Source organism: Jaculus jaculus, chromosome 20 (genome assembly GCF_020740685.1).
Source record: "Jaculus jaculus isolate mJacJac1 chromosome 20, mJacJac1.mat.Y.cur, whole genome shotgun sequence".
Lineage (NCBI taxonomy): Eukaryota > Metazoa > Chordata > Mammalia > Rodentia > Dipodidae > Jaculus > Jaculus jaculus.
The window spans coordinates 19,057,700-19,085,236 of record NC_059121.1 but is presented as its reverse complement, the minus strand read 5'-3'; the positions used below and the strand labels follow the sequence as shown (position 1 = coordinate 19,085,236).

The following is a 27,537-nucleotide window of genomic DNA, read 5'->3' as shown; positions in this document are numbered from 1 at the left end:
TCATTTTTTATTTATTTATTTGAGAGCGACACAGAGAGAAAGACAGATAGAGGGAGAGAGAGAGAATGGGCGCGCCAGGGCTTCCAGCCTCTGCAAACGAACTCCAGACGCGTGCACCCTCTTGTGCATCTGGCTAACGTGGGACCTGGGGAACCGAGCCTCGAACCGGGGTCCTTAGGCTTCACAGGCAAGCGCTTAATCGCTAAGCCATCTCTCCAGCCCTAATCAGTGTCTTTTGCTTCAAAGATAAACATCAGCATAGCTAAAGGGAGAATATATCATGTTTGACAGGGAAAAAATATTCTATGATGTAAGATATCACAATATGTAAATAAAATGAGACGTAAGGCACTCCTCTTTATTTGCAATATCCCCTCTCAAACAAATTCCTCAGGAATAGATTGTTCAGAAGCAAATGAGAGGATTAGGGAGCTAGCTCAGTGAGGAAAGTGCTTTGTCTTACAAACCAGACGACCTGATGACATCCCACAGAAGCCAAACTAGAAAAAGCTGGGTGTGCAATGCCGGAATTGAGTTACCCCCAGAGTGAGCTGTTGGTCAGGGAGCCCTATCAGACCCCAAAACCGTTCACTGCCAAAACCCTTGGCTACCCACGAGAGCGAAACGGTTAAGACCCCATTGCTTAAGGCACCAGAGGCTGAAGCAGGAGGACATTGAGAGATCAATTTGGAACTAGAATGGAAGCCGGTTTCCTGCTGGCTTAGCTCTCACCAGGCCACCAGTAGTGTGGACAAGCAGGGGATCCCGCCAGCTACAAAATCAACCAGCCTGACAAGATGCACATGCCCATGCACACGCCACGGGGGTAATCAGCTGCTTTCTGACCGGGCATGAGAGCTGCTCAGAGGGATGGAATTGTACCTGGTTCTGAGAACCAAGTCCAAAGCCTGTGGCTTAGAAGGTCATCAACCCCATAGGGAAGTTTCAACTGTTCTTTGGCTAAAAGGAGAGGTGATCCCTATCCAAAAGTCTTTTCAATGTCACTGTTTATCCTCTTTGATCCATGCTACTTTTAGCCTTTGACTAGAGACTCTGTGCTTGCCCCCCCCTCTCTCTCCATACACACACACACATATATATATATACATATATATAATTTATTTATTTATTTGACAGAGAGAGAGAGAAAGAATGGGTGAGCTAGGGCCTCCAGCTACTGCAAACGAACTCCGGCCTTGTTCCCCCCCCTTGTGCATCTGGCTTATGTGGGTCCTGGGGAACTGAGCCTGGGTCCTTTGGCTTTGCAGGCAAATGCATTAACTGCTAATCCATCCCTCCAGTCCAAGGCTCTACTCTTTACAGAGGAGAGAATACCAAGGAGATACCAAGACCCACTCACTGGTATGGCAAAGAAAAAAAGGTGACTGCCTAGCCTGAGGTAGGTTTTGTCTAGCACACCTTCCAGGGCCCACGAGAGCTGCTCTTGCCACTGGCCTGAGAGCCTTCTCCAGGGAGGTAGTGGTAGACAATGAGAAAATTCAAAACTCGTGCAAACAGAAAATCAGAGGCTGCTGGAAGCTCAACGCTCAAGTATACTTAAAGCACACCCTCCAAGGCTCAAGGAACATTCTGGAAAGAAAACCTGTAAGAGCCACAGGGTGGGAAGGTGTATTCGAGGCATTTTCCCCTTGACAGAGACTGACAGGTCATTCATGGTTCCATGGTCCTTATTGATAATACCACTTGGAGAGCCCCCAGTCCAGGGGTTGTGGGAGGAAGGGAACATGAGCTCTATACAGTGGGGAGATGACTGAATTTACAAAATGCTCACTTATTACAGTTTTCAATTAAAAAAAAAAGGACACACACACACAAAGTAAGTAAGTTAGGTGTGAGGATTATTCTGGAAACATATTTGTTAATTTCATAACTCAGCCCTCTCTACCTCCAAATACAGTCTCCACCAAGAATATATACTTTGTTTCCATAGGATGCAGATAGACTATAATTCTATTCCTCATCAAGAGACCTTTCAGCTATATGTTCAGTGTAAATATTAGACGAAACCAAGCCATCTTACATTGTTCCTAAGGATCTAGCTTTTGTAGACGTCTTTTCTCCATAAATTTCTTTTTATTGAGTTACGAGAGAGAGGGCATTGGTGTGTCAGTGCTTCTAGGCACTGCAAACGAACTCCAGATGTGTGTGCCGCCTTGAGAGCATGCGTCACCTTTTGCATCTGGCTTATGTGGACCGTAGGGAGTTCAAAGGCCCTAACCATATAGGCTGGAAAAAAGACAGCATCTTCAACAAATGGTGCTGGACAAACTGGATAACCACATGCAGGAAATTGAAACTTGACCAACACATCTCACCATGCACTACACTCAAGTCCAAATGGATCAAAGACCTCAATATATAAGCAGGAACTCAGCTACTACTGGAAGAAAATATAGGAAACACTTTCCATGATATTGGATCCTTAGGTTTTGCAAGCAAACAGCTTAACTGCTAAGCCATCTCTCCAGCCCTCTCCAGATCTTTCTTAATGTATTTTAAAGCACATGTTATATTGACTACTGGCATATTTTCACTTTTATGGAAAGACTACAAAAACCAAAGTCATGTTGTGTTTACAGCTGGGTTCAGATAATATAACTGAAAAGCACTTAGGTTTCAACCATAAGAAGAAATCAAAGCATTCTTCCTGTAGCTGTTATCGGGTACTCGAACCACCAGTCAATGTGGTATGGTGTCAAAAGAGGGTTCAGTAAACAAATTCTTACCAAAGAATTTGAGCTCGAGAAAGCCCAAGTCAAAAATGATGTGGAGGAGCCGGGCATGGTGGCGCACACCTTTAATATGAGCACTCACGAAGCAGAGGGAGGAGGATCGCCATGAGTTCAAGGCCACCCTGACACTCCATAGTGAATTCCAGCTCAGCCTGGGCTAGAGTGAGACCCTACCTCAAAAAGAAAAAAGAAAAGAAAGAAAGAAAAAAGAAAAGTAAGCAAGCTTAGGCTAACACAGCTAGTTTTCCTCCCTCCTCCTCCTCCTCCTCCTCCTCCTCCTCCTCCTCCTCCTCCTCCTCTTCCTCTTCCTCCTCCTCCTCCTCCTCCTCCTCCTCCTCTTCCTCCACCTCCTCCTTCTTCTTCTTTTTGGCTTTTTGAGGTAGGGTCTCACTCTGGCCTACATTTGGCTAGTTTTTCTTCTTAATGATGGGAGCAAACTGTCAAATGTCTTGATGCACTCCCAAGATATTGGCAGTTCTTGGAGAAGTGTCCGGGGGACTCAGAACTCAGGCTTATCAGCTCCTTCCTGCCGGCACCCTTTATGTCTCTTTCACACCCTGTCCTCTTGTTGCCCAAATCTGTGGTAACACTAGATGCTCACCTCAGTAACTTTTTTTTTTTTTAACTTTTGTTGTGGATTGATTTGAATAAAACATTTATTCACTGTTTTACAGCAAGAATTAAACAATGTCTGGAAATCAGTAAACATTTGCGCTAGCAACCAAGAATGACGTCAGTTAGACAGACGGCAATAAGAGGGGCAATGCGGTGCCAAACGCGTGCTAGAGAAAAGTCCAGGTAAAGAATGCCTTGGGACAAAGAGATGGCTTAGCAGTTAAGGCCCTGGCCGGCAAAGCCAAAGGACCCAGGTTCGAATCCCCAGTACCCACGTAAGCCAAAATGTACAAGGTGGCACATGCGTTGGGAGTTCATTTGCAGAGGCTAGAGGCCCTGGGGTGCCCATCCGCTCTCTGTCTTTTTCATAAATAAATTAAAACAAAATATTGAAAAAAATTTCCCAACTAAAGAATCATGATATAGCCATTCAACACAGTAACTTTCTGCTATAAAATAGATGATGTTGTGCATAGTTTGTAAAGGGGAACAAGCCTAAAAGCATAAAGTTATCACATGACCTAGAAATTCCAGTAGTAGTTAGATACCCTCCCCCCCCCCCAAAAAAAATGAAAATCTGCCAGGTGTGGTGGTACATGCCTTTAGTTCCAGCAATTTGGAGGCAGAGGTAGGAGAACTGCCATGAGTTCAAGACCACCCTGAGGCTGCATAGTGAATTCCAGGGCAGTCTGGGCTACAGCAAGACCCTACCCCAAAAAAAAAAAAAAAAAAAAAACAAATAAGAAAAAAAGAAAGAAAGAGAAAATAAATAAGCTTTTGCCTGAAGGATCAGTTCAGCACCATGCAAACAGTGGCTGTGAATGGCACACCTCATCTACCATAAATAACAATTAAATAAATAAATAATGAAAATGGGAGACTATTTGGCTATAAGACAGAACGAAACTGGTGATGCCCATTTGTAATGCCAACTTCTGTGGAAGGAGGGCAAGGCAGGAAGATCATGAATTTGAGCCCAGCCCGGGCTACGTACTTACATGGAGTTTCAGTGAAACCTAACCCCACAGAGCCATAAACCCAAACTGCTTTAAAACAGAATTTGGAGGGGGGTGTGGTTGGGAAGATGGCTCATGGCAGGCATGAGCGCCAGAGCCTGGGTCCCCACACAGAGGCAGACTTCGAAGCACCCATGACTCAGATCCGCATACTGGAAGGCACACACAAGGGAAGACCTGGAAGTGCCTATCCCATACTGACTGACGATTGCAATGGGGGGCAAGAGCCCCTGGTGAAAGACCCCCTCACATGCACGGCCGTATATGCGTCGCTGGCATGCACAAACAAACATACGTCGCACCCACACAAAAAGTTTAAAAAAAAAAAAAAAAAGGAGACCCGATAACACTACGACATGAATGTGCCTTGGCAACTTCACTCGAAGTGAAGGAATCCAGTCCCAAGAGATCTCCGATTCCAAGAAACTCCGCGAATCCGTAGAGAAGAAAAATAAATAAGCAAATAAAAGACTGGAGGCTGCCTAGGTCCACAGGAGGGCCAGGTAGAGGGTGAGGCGGTGTTTGCTAAAAGGTTAGGGGCTGCTTCTCGTAGTCGTTAAGAATGTTCTCGAATTCATTGTGCCGATGGCTGTTCAACTGTGAGCATATTAAAAAAATCAATGAACTGGGCAGGAGAGATGGTTTGGTGGTTAAGGCACTTCTCGGGAAGCCTGAGGTCCCAAGTTCAATTCCCCAGTGTGCATGTAAGCCGGGTGCGCGAGGTGGGGCGTGCAACTGGAGTTCCTTTGCAGTGGCTGGAGGACCTGGCTCTCTCATTTTGTGTGTGTGTGGGTGTGGGTGTGTGTGTGTGGTGTGTCTAACTCTATCTCAAATAAATAAGTAAAATATTTTAAAACACAATTAAAAATGTCAATAAAGTCTACATTTGCTGTGTGTGAATATTATGGCATGTGACTCATAACACAAGGAAGCTGTTTTAAAAACCAAAACTAAGAGAAAGAAAGAAGAAGGAAAAAAAAAAAAAGTAACTTCTCAGTACTAACATATCCCCAAGTGAAAACAGTGCTACAATGGGCAATTCATTTTTTTTTCCCTGTGTCAAAGTGGGGAATGAATGCAATTCATGTTCTTATTATTTGTATTTACATAACCTCTAAGAGGAATGCCAAAAAATCTAATAAAAGTGGGCACCTTGGGCTGGAGAGATGGCTTAGTGATCAGGGCACTTGCCTGCAAAGCCTAAGGACTCAGGCTCGATTCCCCAGGACCCACGTTAGCCAGATGCAGAAGGGGGCGCACACGTCTGGAGTTTGTTTGCAGTGGCTGGAGGCCCTGGCACTCACATTCTCTCTCTCTCTCTCTCTCTCTCAGTAAATTTAAATTAAGTTAAATTAAAAGTGGGTACCTGCAAGCATTACCATGGGCTTTTCAAACTATAGCCACAGTTGCTATCACTGGCGGTAGCCCCACACCAGTACATGAGAGAGAACATGTAACCAGGGGTGGAATGTGATTATCCCAATTACTCAGTCAACCGTATGATGACGGACACTCACCGGGCTTCTAGTCTTCCGTTCCAGATATTACTGCAGAAGGTTCTCCTACAGATGTGTTTGGGCCTGTACACCCAGAGAACACTTTGGCAAAGTAAGGTTCTAGGGGCTGGGAAGATGGCTCAGTGGTTAAACGTGCTTGCTTGCAAAGCCTGTCAGCCTGGTGTTCAATTCCCAATCTATTCACATAAAGCAGTACACAAAAATGTGTTGCAAGCATCTGGTATTCATTTGCAGTGGCACACACACACACATATTTTTCAAAAGTGGAATTGCTAGATTGCAGACAAAATAATAAATCCTTGAAGTGATATAACAAGAGGCTGTCCCTTAAATTTGCTGACAATCATCTCTGAGGCCAAATTGCAAATACTGAGCAAAATACATAAGTTAAACAGAGATTCAATGAATGGGATTTTTTTTTTCCCATTCTCCATTGAGAGAGCATTAACAAATAGCAAGGCAAAAGTTCTTCCCTAAAAATTTTGACAGAAACTAAATGGCTTACTCTACGTAAAGCTGCGGAACTCAAGAAAGAGAAGCCTCTTTTTTTCATGGGCCTGAATTTATTTGAATTCATTATGTGGTTTTCCAAATGTTGTGCACATTTAATTTGACCTTTTAGCCTCTGAGTAGGAGTCTTAAAGTAAAAGGATGAAGAGAATCTGTTTCAATTAAGATAAACATCAAGTACCAAGACTCAATTATACTATTTGAATTCCCAGAAGACAAAACCTGCTGTCAAAGAGAGAGAGACAGAAAAAAGGCATTAGGAACAGCAGTAAATTCAGCAAAACGTAATTGTGTGAAGTTTGAGTGATGTGAGGAGACGTCACTCGGTATTCAGGGAACGCAGTGCTGGGTTCACATGCGATTCTTGCCTGCCTCCCTCTTCTGCCCTCAGGTTAATTTTGAAGTTGTTTCGAGCCATTTTATCTGGCTGCACTGTCATCTTTATTTAAATGGACATATCTGGGCAGGAAAAAAACCCTGCTATTCATTATGGCTCAGGAATGTTAGAGTTAGAATCATCACGTTGGTGGGACATGTATTTTACAAACATACACCTAATGGGCAATAAAATATTGTATACAAAGCATGACCACGTTTAGCTCCCATCATTGTCGGAACATGGGAATCTCCCCACGTACTGAAGGAGCGAAAATAAATAACACGTTGCCTGGTGGATGGCTGGCTACCTAAAGGTAAGGTGAGATGTAAAAATCGAATGTTGAAATCTGGTAACTCAGGCCCTTAGTGGGTCTGAAGTTTTGGGAAGAAAGGAGATATCTACAGGGGCACAGCCTCCCAGGCTCCACAAGGCTTCCCTTTCATTTGTTGAATTATGAAACTTAGTAAGGAAGTAAGGCATCAATGTCTCTCCAAGCCTAACAGAAGAGGGACTAACTAAATATCTGTCTACACTGAAACTATGTCTATGAAACACAGGAATTCATTCCACACAAGTCTTGTGATAGAACAGTTTGACACATAGAAGTTTTGAGATCTCTTTTTGCTCCACTATTGTAGGCTAATATTCAAATAAAATCTGTGTATATTGAAGAGTTGAATGTAAAGGAACATGTTTGCAAATAATACATGACTTGGAAAAAAAAATACACCTATGAGAATAATGTTCCAATGTAGATTTAATAGAAAGTCATATTGATTTCTTCTGCAACCATGTAAGCTTAGGCACATTATGAGTATACAAAGATTCACACTTGGATTAATTTTCAAATTAAGCAATTATTAGGTTTTATTTTAGAGTTCTGATGATTTTCATACTAAAATTTCTGTTATTAAAGAACATTAACAATATATTACATATTGTGACATATATGTTTGTTTTCATATCATACACCTCTTTAAAATGGATAAAGTTTTTATGTCTTCAAATATTAATTTGTGCTAAAACTAACAGGAAGTCACAAATACATGAAATATGAAAATATTAATAGCAGTTTTTTCTCCTAATAATAATAAAAATAAACAGACAACCATTTGTTCTCCACACTGTTTGCAATATTTCTTTTAAAAATATTTTATTGGGCTGGGAGATGGCTTAGTGGTTAAGACACTTGCCTGTGAAGCCTAAGGACCCAGGTTGGATTCTCCAGGACCCATGTAAGTCAGATGCATATGGTGGCACATGCGTCTGGAGTTCATTTGCAGTAGTTAAAGGCCCTGGTGTTCACATTCTTTTACTTTCTCAAATACATAAATAAAACATTTAAAAATATTTTTAGTTATTTATTTTCAAGGACAGATAGAGAGACTGGTGCATCAGGGCCTCTTGAAGCTGCAAACAAACTCCAGTTGTATGCGCCCCCTTGTGCATCTGGCTTATGTGGGTCCTGGAGAATTGAACCTGGGTCCTTTGTCTTTGCAGGCCAGTGCCTTAACCAGCTAAGCCATTTCTCCAGCCCAGAGGCGGCAATTGAGGATTAGTATTTCTGATTCTTTCTCTCTCCCTGTGTGTGTATGTTTCAACATCCAGAAAGAGTTTTACTTATTTATTTTCTTTAGGTTAGTATTTGCTCAGAATGGGTGACAGGTAACCAGGATTGTGTCAAAAATCACATGTATGATATGTCTAAGACCTGTTTCTAGTACAGCAACTTCATCTGCATGCCAATTTAACAGTGGAGTTTACATATATCTATATCTGCATCTTTATTTCTCTCTCGACCCCTATCTCTTATCATCTATATCTATATCTATTAGGGGAATCACTGGGCCATTTAAATAGTAAGAAACCACATTATGGCTCCCTTTCTTCATGGAAACATCACCAAATCATAACGAATATATTTGTCTCCCTGAGCCTAACATAGCTCTCAGAATCTTGTTTCATACAGCTTTGATGAATAGTGAGATGTTACCCAGCGAAGACCAAGAATAGCCATCCTGGTTGTAAGCAAGAGAGAATCTTCTGTGTCCTATATTCCCTTAGAGGTAGTTAGATCCACCCTAAATTATAGCTCTTTACTCAATACACAGTTGTTACTTATGACCAAGTAATGGCCTTGTGCATGTTTAATAGTTAATCATAAGAATAGAAAAGACTCATAAAATAATAAAGCCAGGGACTGTGGAATGCTAATTGCCTGCTCTTGTAAGTCTATCACAGTCTTAGACATTTGTAGTCTTGGCTCACACTGAAATGAAACTCCGGACGTGAGGAACAGACCTAAGCCCATCTCGTTTTTGGCCCATTGTATTTTTGACAGGATGGGGCGTAAGCTGAACAGGAATCCTGCCCAGAGCGTGGTCCCATAAAGGAGGGGGAATCTCAACTGCAGATCTGTAAAGAATGATCTATAGATTATCTGTAAACCATGGACCTGTAACTAATGAGCCACGGATTGCAAAACCAGCAGCATTCTGGAGCTAAAGGAAACATGATTTTGACAAGCAATAACAGCCAGGCAGCAGGTCACTACTAAAAGACTGAACCATCAGGCAATCCAAGAAAAGTCCTTACATGGATTTGCCTAGTGACAAAGTGAAGGCCCCAGCCATTCCTGTCAGTTTAAATTTTTATTTTATTTTATTTTATTTTATTTTATTTTATTTTATTTTATTTTATTTTATTTTATTTTATTTATTTGAGAGACAACAGAGATAGACAGAGGGGCAAGTAGAGGAGAGAGAACGGGAATGCCAGGGCCTCCAGCAGCTGCAAATGAACTCCAGACACATGCGCCACCTAGTTCATCTGGCTAACGTTTGTCCCCGGGAATCAAACCTGGGTCGTCCCTTGGGTTTGCAGGCAACAGCCTTAACCGCCAAGCCATCTTTCCAGCCACCTGTCAGTTTAAATCCCTGCTTTTATCTGCTTCCTGGGAGGATTCTGGGTAAGTTAGCCATAACTAAACCACAAGGGTTTTAGCTTCTAATTGATCACATCTTCTTCTGCCATTTTTGCTTTGCTGGCCTACTGTGTTGAAGATGACTGACTCAGGATACCTGACTCTGTAGTAGAAATGCTTCATTCCAGAGCTGGAGAAGATGGCTTAGCAGTGAAGGTGCCTGTTTGCAAAGCCAAAGGACCCAGGTTTGATTCCCCAGGACCCACGAAAGCCAGATGGAAAAGGTGGTGCATGTGTCTAGAGTTCATTTGTAGTGGCTAGAGGCCCTGGCATGCCCATTTTCTCTCTCTCTCTGCCTCAAGTAAATAAATAAAATATATTTAAAAAACAAATTGAGAAAAATGAAATGCTTTATTCTGATATGTGCTCAGCTCAAGAGGAATGTCATATGGAAAAGCAGTCACCATGAACTAAATCGTTTTTCAAACTTATAGCTCTTGATTAACGAAAAAATCATAATGAAGGCTGCAGAGATGGCTTAGTGGTTAAACGCTGGCCTGTGAAGCCTACGGACCCTGGTTCGAGGCTCGGTTCCCCAGGTCCCACGTTAGCCAGATGCACACGGGGGCGCACGCGTCTGGAGTTCGTTTGCAGAGGCTGGAAGCCCTGGCGCGCCCATTCTCTCTCTCTCTCCCTCTATCTGTCTTTCTCTCTGTGTCTGTTGCTCTCAAATAAATAAATAAAAAATGAACAAAAAATATTTAAAAAAAAAAAGAAAAAGTCATAATGAGAGGCTGGGGAACCATCTCAGCCAGTTAATCACTTGCCTCACAAGCACGAGGACCTGTTTCTCTCCCCACAACCCATATGAACTTCTGGACACGGTGGTGCCTGTCTATATTCCCTATGCCGGGCAAAGCATGCCCAGGCTGACCACCAGACCTTGCTGGGTAGCTAGTCAAGACCACATGGGGAGTTCTAGGTCAGTGAGAAAACTAGCCTCAAAGGAGGTAGACTGGGACTAGAAAGATTGCTTAGTGGTTTAAGAGCTTGCCTACAAAGCCTAAGGACGTAGGTTCAATTCCCCAGGACTCCTGTAAAGCCAGATGCACAAGGCGACACATGAATCTGGAGCTCATTTGCATTGGCTAGAGGCCCTGGCATGCCCATATTCATTCTCTCTCTCTCTCTCTCTCTCTCACACACACTTTAATAAACATATAGATAGATTCATAGATAGATAGATAAAATATTTTTAAAACATGGAATGGGGGCAGGGACAAGGGAAAAGAGGATACCAACACATGATATATCCATACAAAATATGTTGTTAATAATAATAATTAAAAACATTTTTCAAAAGGAGGTAGATAACACTGGAGGTTGTTCTCTGGCCTCTGCATGTATATACCTATGTGCAGCCACATGCATATGTTCACCCACACATATACGAACATGGATGCACACATATAAAATTATTATGGTGACACACAAATTTGGAAAATGATAACATTTCCTCAACACATAGGAAGTCAACCACTATGACAAGCACTTGAGGCACATTGACTCACTTAGTATATGAGCAGACATATCAGTGCTGAAGGTAACATTTTATAACTTTTAGAAACATGCGATTTGTTAAAATAAATAAAATATAAATTCAAGTGTGAAGGTAAAGAAGACTTTGGATGCATAAAATTCTCTTATTTGCCACACAACTTTGAATGTGACTTCACCGGGCCTTGGCTACCCTTCTACGAAACGTGAAGTAAGAATGCTCATGCCTCGGGATGGCTTACTGGTTAAGGCTTTTGCCTGTGAAGCCTAGGGACCCAGGTTTGATTCCCCATTGCCTGCATTAGCCAGATGCACAAGGTGGCACATGTGTTGGAGTTCATTTGTAGTGGCCAGAGGCCCTGGTGCACCCATTCTCCTTCTACCTGCCCCCCCCCCCCCGCCGATCAATAAAATAAATAAATAAATAAATAAAAATTAAAAGAAAAATTCCCATGCCTCATCAGATTGGCCATAGAGCCTTCCTTCACGGTCTCATTTTAGCAAATGCCAGAATAACACAGTGAACACTCCGTCCAAACAGATTGCTGCTATTTTGGTCTCTGCTAAAAAGTGTATCTGGAGGAGAGAAGTGATTTTAGAATTTCAAGACATGAATTACAGCTCTTTCCTTAACTATGTAACTTCCCAAAACTAATACTCAGAGTTTAGTGTCTACAGTTGGGCAAGATGATGCCTCAGTCCTTTGGGGAGACGTCTGGGGCCAACGATTATGAAAAATTCATGTTTTGAGAAGTGGTCATGCAACTATACAGTATCAGTAATTGCACAGATGTAAGCCTAACCATTACATTAATGGACAAGACAGATATTATATAACTGTCCTCACACATTTGCCTGAAAGCTTAATTTTCAGATCTCTATTGGACCTCAAATTACATTTTACAGTTTTTAAAACATATATTTTATTTATTTATTTGAGAGAGAGAAAAAAAAAGGGAGATAGAGAAAGAGAGAGAATGGGCATGCCAGGGTCTCCAGCCACTGAAAACGAATTCCAGATGCATGCGCCTTCTTGTGCTTTTGTCTTACGTGGGTTCTGGAGAGTTGAACCAGGATCCTTTGGCTTTGCAGGCAAACACCTTAACCACTAAGCCATCTCTCCAGCCCTACAATTCTTCTTATTATTTTTTTAAAAATTTTTATTTATTTATTTATTTATTTATTTATTTGAGAGTGACAGACACAGAGAGAAAGACAGATAGAGGGAGAGAGAGAGAATGGGCGCGCCAGGGCTTCCAGCCTCTGCAAACGAACTCCAGACGCGTGCGCCCCCTTGTGCATCTGGCTAACGTGGGACCTGGGGAACCGAGCCTCGAACCGAGGTCCTTAGGCTTCACAGGCAAGCGCTTAACCGCTAAGCCATCTCTCCAGCCCTCTTTATTATTTTTTAACAGTATCTTTCCTATAAAACCTTTGCAGCCCTTAAGCATAGCTATTGTCTCTACCAGTTATTCTTGCTCCTACTTAACCAGAAATTTTAGACTAGTGAAACTTTGCCAGCTGAACATTGGGTTTAGGGGTGGAGAGAATGAGATTATAGGTTATTCTCTATGGTCCCATTCATTAAAAGAGTTTATGGTTCTACAAATGGGGCAAATGCCAGAAAGGAAGAAAACAGTGAATTTATAGTGTGACCAATAAGTTGAGCGACTTAGGGACTAGCTGGCTTTCTAAGGGATGGAGCTGTGTCAAAGTCCACGTGCGATTTCTTGACACATCTCTAGGGTCCACCGCGGAGGAGTTACATGTAAAATTTGGGCGAGAAGATAAATAGCAAAGGCAGACATGCTCTTGGATACACATGTCAGAGGAAAAAAAGTTTGCACTATAGGGTAGAAAAGGAAAGTTTAAGTAAAAGCCAGCCACATGCCTCTAGCTATAGTGTAGAAAGTAAAGGGAAATGAACAAGAATGTCAACAAGGTGGGATGTAACAATGTAACAATGTAAATGAGGGGATGTAACAGGGATTTCAACATTAACATGGATTGACTAGCTGGGTGCCTACAGTTTTAGCTTAACATATTTGCTGTGAAAATGCAATGAACTCAATTGTGTCCAGAACCAAGCTCAATGTCTGACACACAGCAGACGCTCACAGCCTTGTAGCTTGTATCATTACTAAGGTTACCATGTCAGTTTATAGTAGATTTAGGAACCACTGTCCTTAGGTTGTGGGGAATCCCGTTATCAATCTGTTCCCGGCTGTTCTTAGTGCAAAGCAGTGTTACAAAAGACATTACAGGTTGAGGAGGCGGACATGAATTGCTAGTGGGCCACTGCTTATAAGCTGACATATTTTGGGATGACTTTCTCTAGCTAAAATGGCACTTCTTATGTCAATCCCTTGTCACAAAGAATGAAATCCATGCCGCATTTTAATGGAATGACATCATAAATGTTACAAAGAATTACCTTCTGGATTCTACACATACATGAATAGTCCACATAACTTAACTTTAGAAAGCTGAATGTCTCATCTTGGCTGTATCGTAAACAAGGAGAACTGGGTACAAAGAGAGCACTCTTTTCTAAGAAGACATGGAAACAATCACATTGAGAAACTCTGCTTAATGAAACATTTCTTTTTACAAGTCGCCTTGGTGCCATCTGCTTTACAATTCAGAGTATTGCACAATATGAAATAAAAGGTCAAGAACAATAGCAGTTTTCAAATATCGTAAAGAGACTCTGCTTATCTGATTCACTATCTCTAGCAGCTGATAACTATGGGGAAATGGGTTAAAATTTAAGCAGGGGAGATTAGTATTAGGTATAAACAAAACCTTCTGGGCTAGTGGATTATTTAAAACAGCTGGACAAGTTGGGGGTGGTGACGCAACCCTCTGATGCTATCACTCAAGAGTCTGAGTCCAGAGTTGCGAGTTTTTTTTAAATGTTTTTTTTTTTGTTCATTTTTATTTATTTATTTGAAAGTGACAGAGAGGGAAAGAGGCACATAGAGAGAGAGAGAGAGACAGAGGGAGAGAGAATGGGCGTGCCAGGGCTTCTAGCCACTGCAAACAAACTCCAGACATGTGTGCCCCCTTGTGCATCTGGCTAACATGGGCCCTGGAGAATCGAGCCTCGAACCTGGGTCCTTAGGCTTCACAAGCAAGCGCTTAACCGCTAAGCCATCTCTCCAGCCCAAGGGTTGCGAGTTTTAAATCAGCCTGGGCTACGTGGTGAATTGGAGGATCGCCTGGATTATACAGCAAGTGCTTTTCTAAACACAAAAGTCAACCAACCAAGCAATTAACCAGTGAAACAAAGCAAAAACAGTTCAGGAATGTTTTTATTCTATTACACAGTTTTCAGAGGCTGTAATTTCCAGCACCCATTTTTTTCTGAAATTTTTAAAAATTATTTTTATTTTGAGAGAGAGAGACAGATAAGAAGAGAGAGAGAGAGAGAGAGAGAGAGAGAGAGAGAGAGAGAGAATGGGTGCCCCAGGACCTTCAGCCTACTGCAAATGAACTCCAGACGCGTGCGCCCCCTTGTGGCACATGCGTGACATTGTGTGCTTGCGTCAGTGTGAGTCTGGCGACATGGGACCTGGGGATGTGAACCTGAGTTCTTAGGCTTCGCAGGCAAGCACCTTAGCTCCAAAGCCATTGCTCTAGCCCTTCAGCACTGATTTTCCACCTAGGTGCTATTTTCTAATTTCCTTCACCACCGGCAAAGGTCTTAGCGCTGACGGGAGGGAGGTCTGTTCGCTAGGTGTAGTGCCCTCTTGTGTGCAGCGTGAGTAAGCAGGGCATGCTGCTGAATGGGAGATGCCAGCTTCCGAATGGGCTAAGTTCTTAATTGTTCTCTCTGGAATCTTCCCTCTCATCTCAAGGGAAGAGCTGGACACACTTCTCCAGCTCCTCCCTTGAAATCCTTCTATTGTGTTTTTCTAGCTTTAGTTATGAAGACAAGTTTAGCATTCTCTTTGCTTCTCCCTGAAATTCTTCACAAGATGCTCCTGGAAGAGTGGACCGCTTAGAAAGCTGAAGAAAACATAATAAATTCTGAGGTTTGATTTTCTTATTGTGCTTTTAGAAAAAGATGCAAGGGCTGGAGAAAGGCTCAGCCATTAAGGTGCTTGCCTGCAAAGCCTAATGATCTGAGCTCAATTCCTTAGTACCCTTGTAAAGCCAGATGCACAAAGTGGTGCATGTATCTGGAGTTTGTTTGCAGTGGCTGGAGGCCCTAGTGTGCCCATTCTCTCTCTCTCTCTCTCTCTCTCTCTCTCTCTCTCTCTCTGCTTTAAAATAAATAAATAAATAAAAAAGATGTATCCAGAGCCTCTGAGATTCACCATACTATTTACTCCTTTAAAGAAATTCTTGGTTTATGGCCCACTTGTAAACAGAGATAGTCAGCATGGACATATCTCTGGCACAACTTCCATGAGCGATATCCAGACATCCATCTCCATAGCGCCTCACCCTGAATGCCTGGCTTTGTGACCCTGTGTGTACCTCTGACCTTCCTTCGGGTCTTTGTCTCTGGAGAAAGATACTGATTTCAGCTGAAGCGTGTGCTGCCATTCCTTCGTCTCCTTTGTTACTGTTTAAGAATTCGAAATATCTAGGCCTCTTATGAAAATTTATGCTCCCCACGGACTCTGCACCCTACCACAGAGATCTTTGTTCATCAGCGTTTATTGTTATGCTTTACATAGTAGCAAGGGGATGGAGTCAGTGTGGATGTCCATCCGCTGGGTAGTAGAGAGCCCTAATGTGGTACACATAAGCAAAGGAATCCCATTCAGCCATAAAGAAAAATAAAATAGTGCGGCTGGAGAGATGGCTTAGCAGTTAGGGCACATGCCTGCGAAACCAAAGGACCCAGGTTCGATTCTCCAGGTCCCATGTAAGCCAGATGCACATGGTGGCACGTGCGTCTGGAGTTTGTTTGCAGTGGCTGGAGGTGTGCCCATTCTCTCTCTCTCTGTGTGCCTCTAATGAATGAGTCAATAAAAATAAAATCTTTACAAAAAATAGTGGACACTTCTGGAAATTGGATGGAACTTGAAAATATATTAACTGAAGTAACCGAGGCACTAAAAAGACAAACACTGCATGCTTTCTCTCACATGTAAATCTTAGCTTAAAATGTGTGTGTGTGTGTGTGTGTGTGTGTGTGTGTGTGTGTGTGTGTGTATACTTCCTTTCTTTGTAAACTATCTTTGTCACCAATCCAGTCGCTCCACACCAGACACCATTTTCTTTGGTTTGATGCATGTTTTGAAGATTGCATGTTTGGTATCGGCATTGCTCAGAACATGTATGTGTCCCAGAGATACATGCAAACTCCCTGAGGACCATGTCAGAAGCTCTTTTTGCTCAGTTTTACGAGTATCAATTTGGCGGGCCCATGAGTAACCACCCTCGACTTGCCATTACATTCATTTCCTCGTACCTTCTGATTCCGTGAATTCTATGACACGGTTGGCATGGTGACAGACAGCCTAAAGGGTGAGATACTTTCTATCTGCTACAACAAGAAGAAGGCAAACTGTAGTCAGGGTTCCGATCCATCATGTCCCCCAGTTTCAATGAGGAAGGAAAGAGTTGAGTTAGTTAAGACACAACACTACTGCACACTCAGAGGAGCCGTTTTCTTAGGTGGAGAGAGCCTGTGGAATACAATGCCTCTGAGGAGAGATCTACACAATGCAAAGTTATCTAAGACCTTTATTCACCAATGACATAATAGAAAGCAAGTGTACAGGACCCCTCACGTCATCCCCGGACTAAGGAAGCGTTTTCCTTCAGTAGGATTCAAGACCAGCTCAGCATTTCCTAGTATACCAGTCACTATACTAAGTTCTCGGATTGTCAGTTACATATATAACTCAAAGTTGCTGACAAGTGTAAAATAAACTTTTCCATTTACTAAGCTTCTAAGGTAAAAGATGCAGAAAAGGATCTTTTTTGCACCATTTCCAAAGCAGACACACAGTGATGTGAGACTTCATTCTGTCTACCCTTATAGAGACTGGAGAGAACAGAGAAAAAAAAAAAAAAGCAACTTGGTAACATAACTGCAAAGATGACAATTTTGCCTCTGTTTTCTCTTTGGTAGGGCATAGATGGCCTTATTTGCAATAAGGAGAGAACAGGAAAGATATATGGATAATATAAAAGATATAAAGAAAACATAAAGCATCCTTCAAAGAGATATTTTACTACATCCAGCAGCAGCTCTGAGCTTCATCAGCTAGCATACCTATAAACAGACAGCTTCCACACACTGTGGTGTATTTAGAGATGCTCACTAGCTGGGTAAATTTGTAGTCACTAAAAATGATAATTATACAGACAGTAGAAGGAGGTGACCTGCAGAAGAGAAAAGAGAGGGCATTGTCTCCCAAACAGACACGCTTGTGCCCTGTCCCCAGATGCCCCTGGGCGCTACCAGCTATAGGGCCGTGCCTAAATTATGGGATTTTACAGATTCACTTTCTAATCCATAAGATTTAGATTAGCAACGCCCTTCTTTCAATTTTTTTTTAGAAGAAAAAAAGAATATGTGGCATATGAAAATCTCTAGAGTCCTCACCCTCTACGAAGGTTAAATGTACTATTATTGTTATTAAAGTGATAGAAAAATAGTCATATGTTAAATGATCAAGCAGAGCACAGAAATGGTATTGACAGTAATTTACACTATGTAAGTTAAATTGGATATAAGAACAGCTGAAGACGGGCTAATGTGGTTATAAGTCATTTTCCCAACAGCCCATTCAATGATACTACATCTATTTTCTTGTTAAATTCTCAACTATAAACCCCCTCATGTTAGTTTAAGCAAATGCTTTCTACTGTGATCCAAGGCCAAAATAAGGCTGTCTAGCCAGTCTGGAATTTTACAGCCTTAGGAAAGAAGGGCTAATATAAAAACCAAAGAGCAATTACTTATTAGTCTGAGGGTAACAGAAATTATTTTTTATTTTCTTTTTAGAAAAATGAATCTTAGTCACTGTTTAGTGAGTGCTATGGATGGTGAGAGATTTAAAAATATGAAGACGAGCTTGCCAGAATGCACATCTTTAGTTATACTTTCAAAAATTTAAAGTTATGTAAGTATTACTTCGGGAGACAAAGCACATTATAGAAATACAGTGATCAGAGAAAGTCTCCCTCCACTTTATTTCTGCTGCTTTTACTTTTGAAAAGTAATTACTACAAAAATCCTGGAATGGAGCTTTCTAGATGTCTGCAGGCCAAAGTACAAATTTTATGTGTTATATAAAATATATTTTTTCAATCACCAGTCTAAATTTCTTTTATTAGAGAGAGAATCTTGGCGCGCCAGGGCCTCCAGCCATTGCAATCAAATTCCAGGCCCGTGTACCACCTTGTGCGTCATGTGTGAACTTACACGCTTGTGTCACCTCATGGGATCTGGAGAGTCGAACACGGGTCCTTAGGCTTTGCTGGCAAGTGCCTTAACCACCAAGCCATCTCTCTAGCCCCCGCCTGCCTAAAACCTCTAAATGTCTGATACAGACTGTTAGAGAGTTATATATGTCTCTTCCCCCTGCTGGGTAAGTAATGACTTTAAACATGACAAGTGAACATTAAACATTGAATGCTCTGGAGCAGGAAAACAATGAAGCCCAGTTTTATTTACATTTATGCTTTGAAGGCAACTTGAGTTTTGCTTAAGGCAAACTAAATCATATGAATTTAACTAAATTAGTCAGCATTCCTAGGATATGTTTGTAAATGGGACCAAACTACAAAGGTTTCAAGGGATAAAATCATATCCTTAGAACATGTAAGTGCTAATTAAGTGCATATTTAAGAGATGTAAAATTCAAATATTTGGCCCAGGGAGATAACTCAGTGGATGTGCAAGTCTGACTTCAGATCCCTAGACTGTATATAAACCTGGAAGCTGTGGCAGGATTCTGTAATCCCAGTGAGGTGACGCCTACGGTGAGAAGCAAGGTGGAGGCAGGAGAATTTCCAGGAAGCTCACGAAGAAATGGGGAGGTTAATGACAGTGAGACCCTGCTTCGAAACAAGGTGGGAGGGAATACTGATCTGGAAGTTGTCATCTGACCTACAGGCATATGCCCCGCCCCCTCCCCAAGGGCCCCAAATGAATAAATGTTTAAAAAAATTAAAAATTCAAATATATTTAAAAGCAACATTGTTATTTTTCTAGACAGTTTGAAGACAGACTATTTTCACTGAAAAGAACAGAAATAAAAAGGCAAACAAAGGCCCTCTGATGAAATTACTATTTTAATTAGCTTTATGAGGATAAGAAAATATGTGTGTTTTTCTCAACTTCATGCATGCAAGATTTTAACAAAGTGCTGAAGAATAAATGCATAGTCAGTTTCTGCTGAAATTTGGCACCCAGTAGGTACTCAGTAAATAACCACAGAATGAATCTAGTCATCCTCTTTTGTAGCCTTATTATATAAACTTAAAAAGTTGCAACACATGGGCTGGAGAGATGGCTTAGCGGTTAAGCGCTTGCCTGTGAAGCCTAAGGACCCCAGTTCAAGGCTCGATTCCCCAGGACCTACGTTAGCTAGGTGCATAAGGGGGCATATGCGTCTGGAGTTCATTTTCAGTGGTTGGAGGCCCTGGCGTGCCCATTCTCTCTCTCTCTCTCTCTCTCTCTCTATCTATCTGCCTATTTCTCTCACTGTCACTCTCAAATAAATAAATACAAATAAAAAAAAAGTTGCAACACATAGCTCCAGGAAACAATAAAATTAACTTGTCATTAATTCATTTTAGAATTCATAATTTTTTGTTGTTGCTGTTTTTGTTTTTCAAGGTAAGTTCTCGCTGCAGCCCAGGCTGACCTGGAATTCACTATATAGTCTCAGGGTGACCTTGAACTCACAGAGATCCTCCTACCTCTGCCTCTTAAATGCTGGAATTAAAGGTGTGCGCCACCATGCCTGGCTTGAAATTCATAAAGTTGTAATTGCAAGTAAAATTGACCTTATCAGTAAGTGAAGAGGAAGAATGTGTAAGATTGTAAGTTTGTCATAAAGTCCCTTTTAAAATGTGACTCTACCATAGAATGTGATTAAGGCTGTACAAAACAAAACAAACAAACAAACAAAAAGGAACAAGATTGGGTAGGGTAGCCTATTATAGTATTTGTGAAGGGGGTGGGGTGGGGAGAACTGTTAGGCAAAAGCCAAGGGAGTCATCCAAAGTACAGGATCCTTGCTTGGATCAGATAGATAAAAGATTTCCAACAGTGGTGTTTGAGCTTGGAGCATTCTAGGACAAAGTAGCCAAATTTGGAGAAAGTGGGCCAATGAAACAGAAAATAGACTTACGTAACCAGAAGCAAGGTGGCAACGTCAAAAGATGCAGTGCCGTGTATGAAGCTATGAGGAGCAGACATCAGCAGGTCTCTTGTGGGAAGTTAGGTGTGGAAGAAGTTGGAAAAGGCATGGGTTCTGTCAGGTGGGGCGCACCTTTAATCCCTGTGCTAGGGAGGCAGAGGTAGGAGGATGGCTGTGAGTTTGAGGCCACCCTGAGACTACAGAGGGAGTTCCTGGTCAGCCTCTGTCAGAGCGAGAACCTATCTTGAAAAACAAACAAACACAAAAGAAAGAAACAAACAGAAAAAAAAAAAAAAAAAAAAGGAATGGGGTGGCAGGAAGATGGCTGAGCATTTAGAGCAGAAACTCTGGTTAGAAGACACAGTCAAGCTGAGATCTATAAGGCTGTGGCCTTTCTATTTAAAGGTACAGGGGATAGACATGTCCATGTGTGTGCGTGCATGCGTGTGTGTGTGTGTGTGTGTGTGTGTGTGTTTCTGTAATGGGGGTAAATGTGTGTTGGGGTATGGGAATATATTTTGACTAAATACTAAATCTAGTTTGATTTTTAGCATATATGAATATGTAAATATAATATATTTATAGTTTGGGGGTAACTAAAATGATAAGAAAAAATGTCATAAGCATGATTATAATCTATCACAGTCTCAGGTCAAATTATTGGAAAGCCACAACGATACACAGGAGTTATATTCTTAGATTCAATGTATGATTAGAAACTGTGGTAAGTGGTCACACCTAGGGAGGTAGTTTTATACCATAATCATTTTGACCCCTACACTATGCAGCATGTTTTAAGGTAAAGAAACAATGGACACAGTGACAAATGAATATCCTTTTTTAATTTTTTGGTTTTTTGAGGTAGGGTCTCACTCTAGCCCAGGCTGACCTGGAATTCACTATGGAGTCTCAGGGTGGCCTCGAACTCACGGCGATCCTTCTACCTCAGCCTCCCGAGTGCTGGGATTAAAGGCGTGCACCAACACGCCCGGCAAATAAATATCTTAATGTATATTTTTAAAATGTGGTTGTAGATATTTATGGTGTTATCTCATAGAACTTAAAATAACAGAATAGTTATAAGCAAAAATAGTTCACAATAAAGGTTGTTGTGATTAGAGGCTCATCCCTCTAATCCCAGCATGTGGGAGGCAGAGGTAGGAGGATTGCCATGAGTTCGAGGCCACCCTGAGACTGCCTGAGCTAAAGTAAAATGCTACCTCAAAAAAAAAAAAAAGTGTAAAGGTTGTCTATATGAATAAGTATTGCCAATTGAAGTGAACTAATTATTGTCAATTGAGACTTGGGTATAAAAAACTGTCATTTGGAAATTTAGGCCATAAGGAACACAAATTGGTTAGATATTATTTGTTCAAGTATAAGACATTTTTTTTTATCCTAGGCAGAATACAAATCTTAAATGTGTAAAAAAATCACTATTTTCTGATTACCTGTGTCATAGATTGATATCAGCTATAGCAATTCATAAAAGAATTCTAAGTGCTCCCCAGTATTTTTTTTTTGGAAAAATTAAATAAGACCCTTACAAATATAGTTGCAGATACAAAGTTTTTCTTTCCATAGCTTCCTAGAGTTATTGTATGAACCATGTTTTTGTTTTCTGAGGTAGGGTCTTACCCTAGCCCAGGCTGACCTGGAATTCACCATGTAGTCCCTGGGTGGCCTAAAACTCACAATGATCCTCCTACCTCTGCCTCTCTTGAGTACTGGGATCAAAGGCATGTGCCACCACGCCTGGCTTTACATTAGTAATAAGGAATGGCAAAAGACAAATTTTCCATCTAATATTAAAACTCACAGAAACATAACGGAAAGGGCACCTCTTATTTCCATCCACAATAAAGCGCTAATATAATACATAAAAGAGCTTTTCCAAATATAATAATGCATACCATGTTTCACTGCCTGTCTGTTTCCCTCCTATTCTAACCATCCTCATTAGCCATCCCTCTCATCCCCCTATCTAAGCAGGCTCATTGTCATATCAAAGGAGCAAGCCAGGTTGTTCATCTATGACCATTACTATAAGCAATCAATCACATAGCCCTCTGAAATAGAAAGTAAATGTTCTACCAATGGCTACTCCAGACACCAAAGTTAACTTTATTGGGAAGTGTGAAGGCCATATGTTTATGAGCACCAACATCAAGCCAACATTGGGAAAGTGGCAGAATAAATATTAGATTAAATAGAAATGGAGACATTTCATTAAAGTAAAAAAAAAAAAATCACTTTGCCAAAAGACATACTAATTAGTAATAAAAATAAAGGCAGGAGGACTGCAAAACAACTTGCTGTGGGTTTAGTCACACTGTTTATACCCCAAGTGGCTTCCTGTACATGATTAAAGACATCTACCACACCTGTACCAACAACCAAAGCATAATTCCAAAGATAAGACAGTGCACCAATGTTTTAGCATGCTTCCAGCAATCAAAAGATAAGGAAAAAAAAAAAAAAAGGTCATGGACCAGAGACGTGACAAGTCTTATTTTCAAAACTCCCCCCATCTTTGCCAGTTGTTTCTTCCTCTTTTAAATATTAACGTCAGATAAATTACTATGGTCCGCAATGAGTTAAAAAAAAAAAAAGTCACAGAGCATAGACGCGCCAGGAAGCGAAAATAAATAAAAGAGCCGCCAATAACGCGCCCTTTCAAAGCCTAAACATCACACACCTCTGATACCTCTTTAGCAATTACTAAGTACTCCAGCACTACGTCAATCTTAAAGGGAAAGGGAGAAAGGATTAAAAAATAAATAAATAAATAAAAACAAAACATTACCAAACTGCCTCGGACATCCTTAGGGAACTTGTAGACCTGGAGCGTGGCTTCATAATAATGCTCATTTTGAAGAGGAAGGAAGAAAAACAAAATACCAAAGAAAAAAAGGAAAAGGAATGTTTTCAAGTATTCTGATCAATACATTTCATCTGTCTTTCCACAAAGAAGGCTGCTGTAAAGATACTCCATTCCCAAGGGAGGCTGCTTGTCCAGGTCCAGTTTTCCCAGTGTCCGCCTCTGGCCCCGTGGCCAGCTCACAGGAAGGCTCGGAGCCACAGGGAGCTGTACTATCATTCCGAAGTCACTCCGGCACCAGGCTCTTCGGAAGTGACAGTTTCTTTTCTGTCCTGCATTGCCAAGGGAGGAACTGGATTTTCAATCTATTCTTCATCGGGCTCACAAGGGAAATCAACCTAGCGGATGGGTCACTTGATCTCTTTTGTTGTTTTTTTGTAATTCCATAACGACGGACTGAAAGGTTTCCAACACTGAATTGACTCAGGTAGAGAGAAAGGAAAGGAAAATGTCTGGGAGGAGATAACCCAGGGGTGTGGGGGGAGAGAGCCGAGCTGTCAAGGAAGTTTCATGACAAGGCGACGGACTTGCAGGATACAAACAAAACCACGCTCCGGTTGATGGAGCAAAGAAGTCCGAGAAAGGACAAAGGTCCCTGGGCTCGGTGGGCTCCTTTACCTGCCGAGGCAATTTCCGTCTTGTCCCCTGAGAATGTGACCAGGAGCCTTTGTGAATGAGAATGATCATCCAGTCTCACCAGGCAGAAACTATTCCTCAAGGGCTGAATGACGTGTGTGGGAAGGCAGTTCAAAAACATTGTAGGGAAGTGAGAAAGAAAAAAAAAAAAAAAAAAAGCCCAGTCTGGCCTGGTCAATGGCTGCTGCAACTTACAAAGCAAAGGTTTGGATCAGTTCCAGATTGCAGAAATCAACCCTGTAAACCGGCCAAGCAGAGAGGGGACCTCTCGAAACTTAGGAACCATTTCCTCCCCTGGAAAATGAGGTGTCGGTACTATTCAGGGTAAGATTCCATGAGCACCTTCATGAAGAACACACCCCTTGCCTTCATGGAGTTATCAAAGTTTAAAAAATAATAAAAATAAAAACAGTCACTTTTTTCAAAGCATCAACCAAGGAGGATTTAACTAGCAGCTGTTCCTTTTGATCACACTGAATAAAATGTCATGCTTTGGGTTGGATTGTAGAATCATAAACTATCCCTGAAAAATTCAGGTAAGAATAGCAAGGCCCCTTTATATGAGGCAGTGCTAGAGTCTTAAACTTTTTAAAAAAGATTTATTTATTTATTAGAGAGGGAGAGAGAGAGAGAGAGAGAGAGAGAGAGAGAGAGAGAGAGAGAGAGAGAGAGAGAGAGGGAGAGGGAGAGGAGAATGGGTGCGCCCACTGCAAAGGAACTCCAGACACATTTGCCACCTTGTGCATCTGGCTTAACATGGGACCTGGAGAATCGAACCTGGGTCCTTAGGCTTCGCAGGCATATGCCTTAACCACTAAGCCATCTCTCCAGCCCCAGAGTCTTATACTTTTTATTGGCTATTTCCATAAATATAGATGATCAAGCATGATAATAAATATAGATGATCAAGCATGATAATTCCCTCCCCACCACACCCACTGTCTGCCCACATTCACCCTCCATGGAATCCCTTCTTTCCAATGAGCCCCAATCTATTTTCAACATTTTCTTTTCTCATCCTATTATGAAGTTCTTGGGTCAGTAGGGTTAGGCACTGTGAAGTCATGAATATCAAGGCCATATTGGGTCTGGAAGACAGCATAGTAAGCAGTACTAAACAGAAAGCAAAAATAAAACTAACAGGTTGGAGAGAGGGCTTAGCAGTTAAGGCACTTGCCCTCAACACCTAAGGACCCGGGTTCAATTCCCCAGGACCAACATAAGCCTGATGCACAAGGTGGTGCATGCATTTGGAGTTCGTTGGCAGTGGCTGGAGGCCCTGGTGTGCCCATTCTCTCTCTCTCTCTCTCTCTGTCTGTGTGTCTCTGCCTCTTTCCCTCTCTCAAACAAATATGTAAGTAAATAATTTTTAAAAACTGAGGCTAAGCCAGGCGTGGTGGCACACGCCTTTAATCCCAGCACTCGGGAGGATAGCCATGGGTTCAAGGCCACCCTGAGACTCCATAGTGAATTCCAGGTCAGCCTGGGCTAGAGTGAGGCACTACCTTGAAAAACAAAAACAAAACAAAACACAAAAAGCTGAGGCTGTTTCCTTGCAAAATGTTTTCTGAATCTTCCTTTGCAAAAATGATATGCAAATTTTATTGATTTGTGTGCAGAAGCCTGGGTTTGCTAATTCTTAACCGCTCTTCACTAAGGAACGAAGCTTCATATCTTCACAACTTCTCCTCCTATGTTGAGGCCCATAAGCTGCCCCCCAGTCTGCCAGTGGACAAAAGCTTTCGTGCTGTGGTAGGCCTCGCTCTGTCGCCACTTGTTCCTAAGACAAAGCACGTCTGGCTGTCCCGCCTGGCCCTCTGAACATTTGCACGAAGGTTGCGTGTTCCTCTGGGCGTGCCAACTCCCAATTATCATGAAGGTGAAATTATCAAGTGAAAGTAAGCAGTGTGATTCCTTCGGTGACATTCGTTGAGTACGTTGGTCGCCTAGTGTGACGTGATCTTGATATTTATTTAGCATTTGCAGACAGGATGTCACAGTGTAGTAGTGACCCACCCAAAACATCTTGGAAAATTAGCGTAAAAAGGCCCTGGCCAGAGCTGGGGGTTGTTTATTCCAGAAAACCCTTCAGCTCCTGGCCTGCTTATACTTCAAGGTGCATTGAGGGATTTAGTCTTGTTAGGGACTCTTGTAAAGGCCACTCGATTGGACTGTTTCCTGCATGGTATCTCTGCGAAATTTTTCACTTATCCTATGATGCTCAGGGACGTTCCCAGCTTGTTAGTTCTGACTCACATTCAGTATATTGCTGGCCCTTTAAGACAGGTTAAATAACCACATCTTAGAAACATTAAAGAACGTTAAAGAGGCTACTGTTCACTTAGGATGAGTGTTTTGGGAGGGTTTAGCCTTATTTTTTGTTGGAATTTATAAGTGGTTAAAAAAAAAAAGGAAAGTAAAAGAGCAAGCCAAAAAATATTAAGCAGACAGGTTCTGTTTTTGACACTCTTTTCTTCCCCATAAGGTCTAGTAAATCTTTCTTTCTTTCTTTCTTTCTTTCTTTCTTTCTTTCTTTCTTTCTTTCTTTCTTTTTTTCTTCCTTCCTTCCTTCCTTCCTTCCTTCCTTCCTTCCTTCCTTCCTTCCTTCCTTCCTTCCTTCCTTCCTTCCTTCCTTCCTTTCTTTCTCTTTCTTTCCCTGTCTCTCATTCACACACACAGTTTTTTGTTTTTGTTCTTTTTTCAAGCTAGAGTCTCACTCACTCAATCTCCTAGTTGCCGTTTAGGAAGGAAGAAAATGACAATGACCGCAGGGAAGGGGAAACCCAGTGTCTGAATACTGTGTTCAACTGTCCAGATGTAATCAGCCCAGTGCCCCACTGTCCCCTCAGAGGGCTCTGTCCTCTGTCCCAGTGAGATTACTAAATTTTCTGCCACACCCTTCTTTGTCTCTTTCTCTCTCTCTCTCTCTCTCTCTCTCTCACACACACACACACAAACAAACACACAGAGGCTTAACAAGTGAGTACAATTAACTTGCTGTCTGTCACTATTTTTTTCCTGACAGTTCTACTGAACTTAATGCAACCCACTAAATAGTGAAGAAGAGTCCCATAGGCTGATGAATATCTTCTCCTTATCCACAGAGAAAACCATTTTAAGTACAGAATGTGAACACACATCCAGCTAGCCAATGTCCCCAGTTTTGTGGATTGGCACATCAAGGCTGCCATCACGCAGGAAGACTGTTTTATAATGGATTTTCTAATAGAGTTTGTTTCTGTGTGTGGAGCTTGCGTGGCATGATGTGTTACGGGTGGCGTGTGCAGATGCATGCATGGTGCATGCATGTGGGCAGAGAAGGAAGGCAGAGGACGACATCATTTCCTGCTCTCTGTGACTCATCCATACACTTCCTTGACACAGGGTCTCTCCCTTTACCTGGAAATGTTGT

General features: G+C 41.8%; 1 protein-coding gene across 6 annotated transcripts in view; it reads right to left on the bottom strand.

Annotated features, from left to right (window-relative positions):
- Positions 1-27,537, bottom strand: part of Pde4d (phosphodiesterase 4D) — a 1,345,132-nt gene that overhangs the window by 274,965 nt on the left and 1,042,630 nt on the right. The window contains exon 1 of one of the 6 annotated variants that reach the window (XM_045139035.1): positions 23,415-24,152. The exons of the other annotated variants lie outside the window; for them this stretch is intronic. Within the exon in view, the coding sequence (XP_044994970.1) occupies positions 23,415-23,479 (65 nt within the window). The 5' untranslated portion in view covers positions 23,480-24,152. Of the gene's footprint in view, positions 1-23,414; positions 24,153-27,537 lie in introns of those variants that run through there. 6 annotated transcript variants of the gene reach the window in all.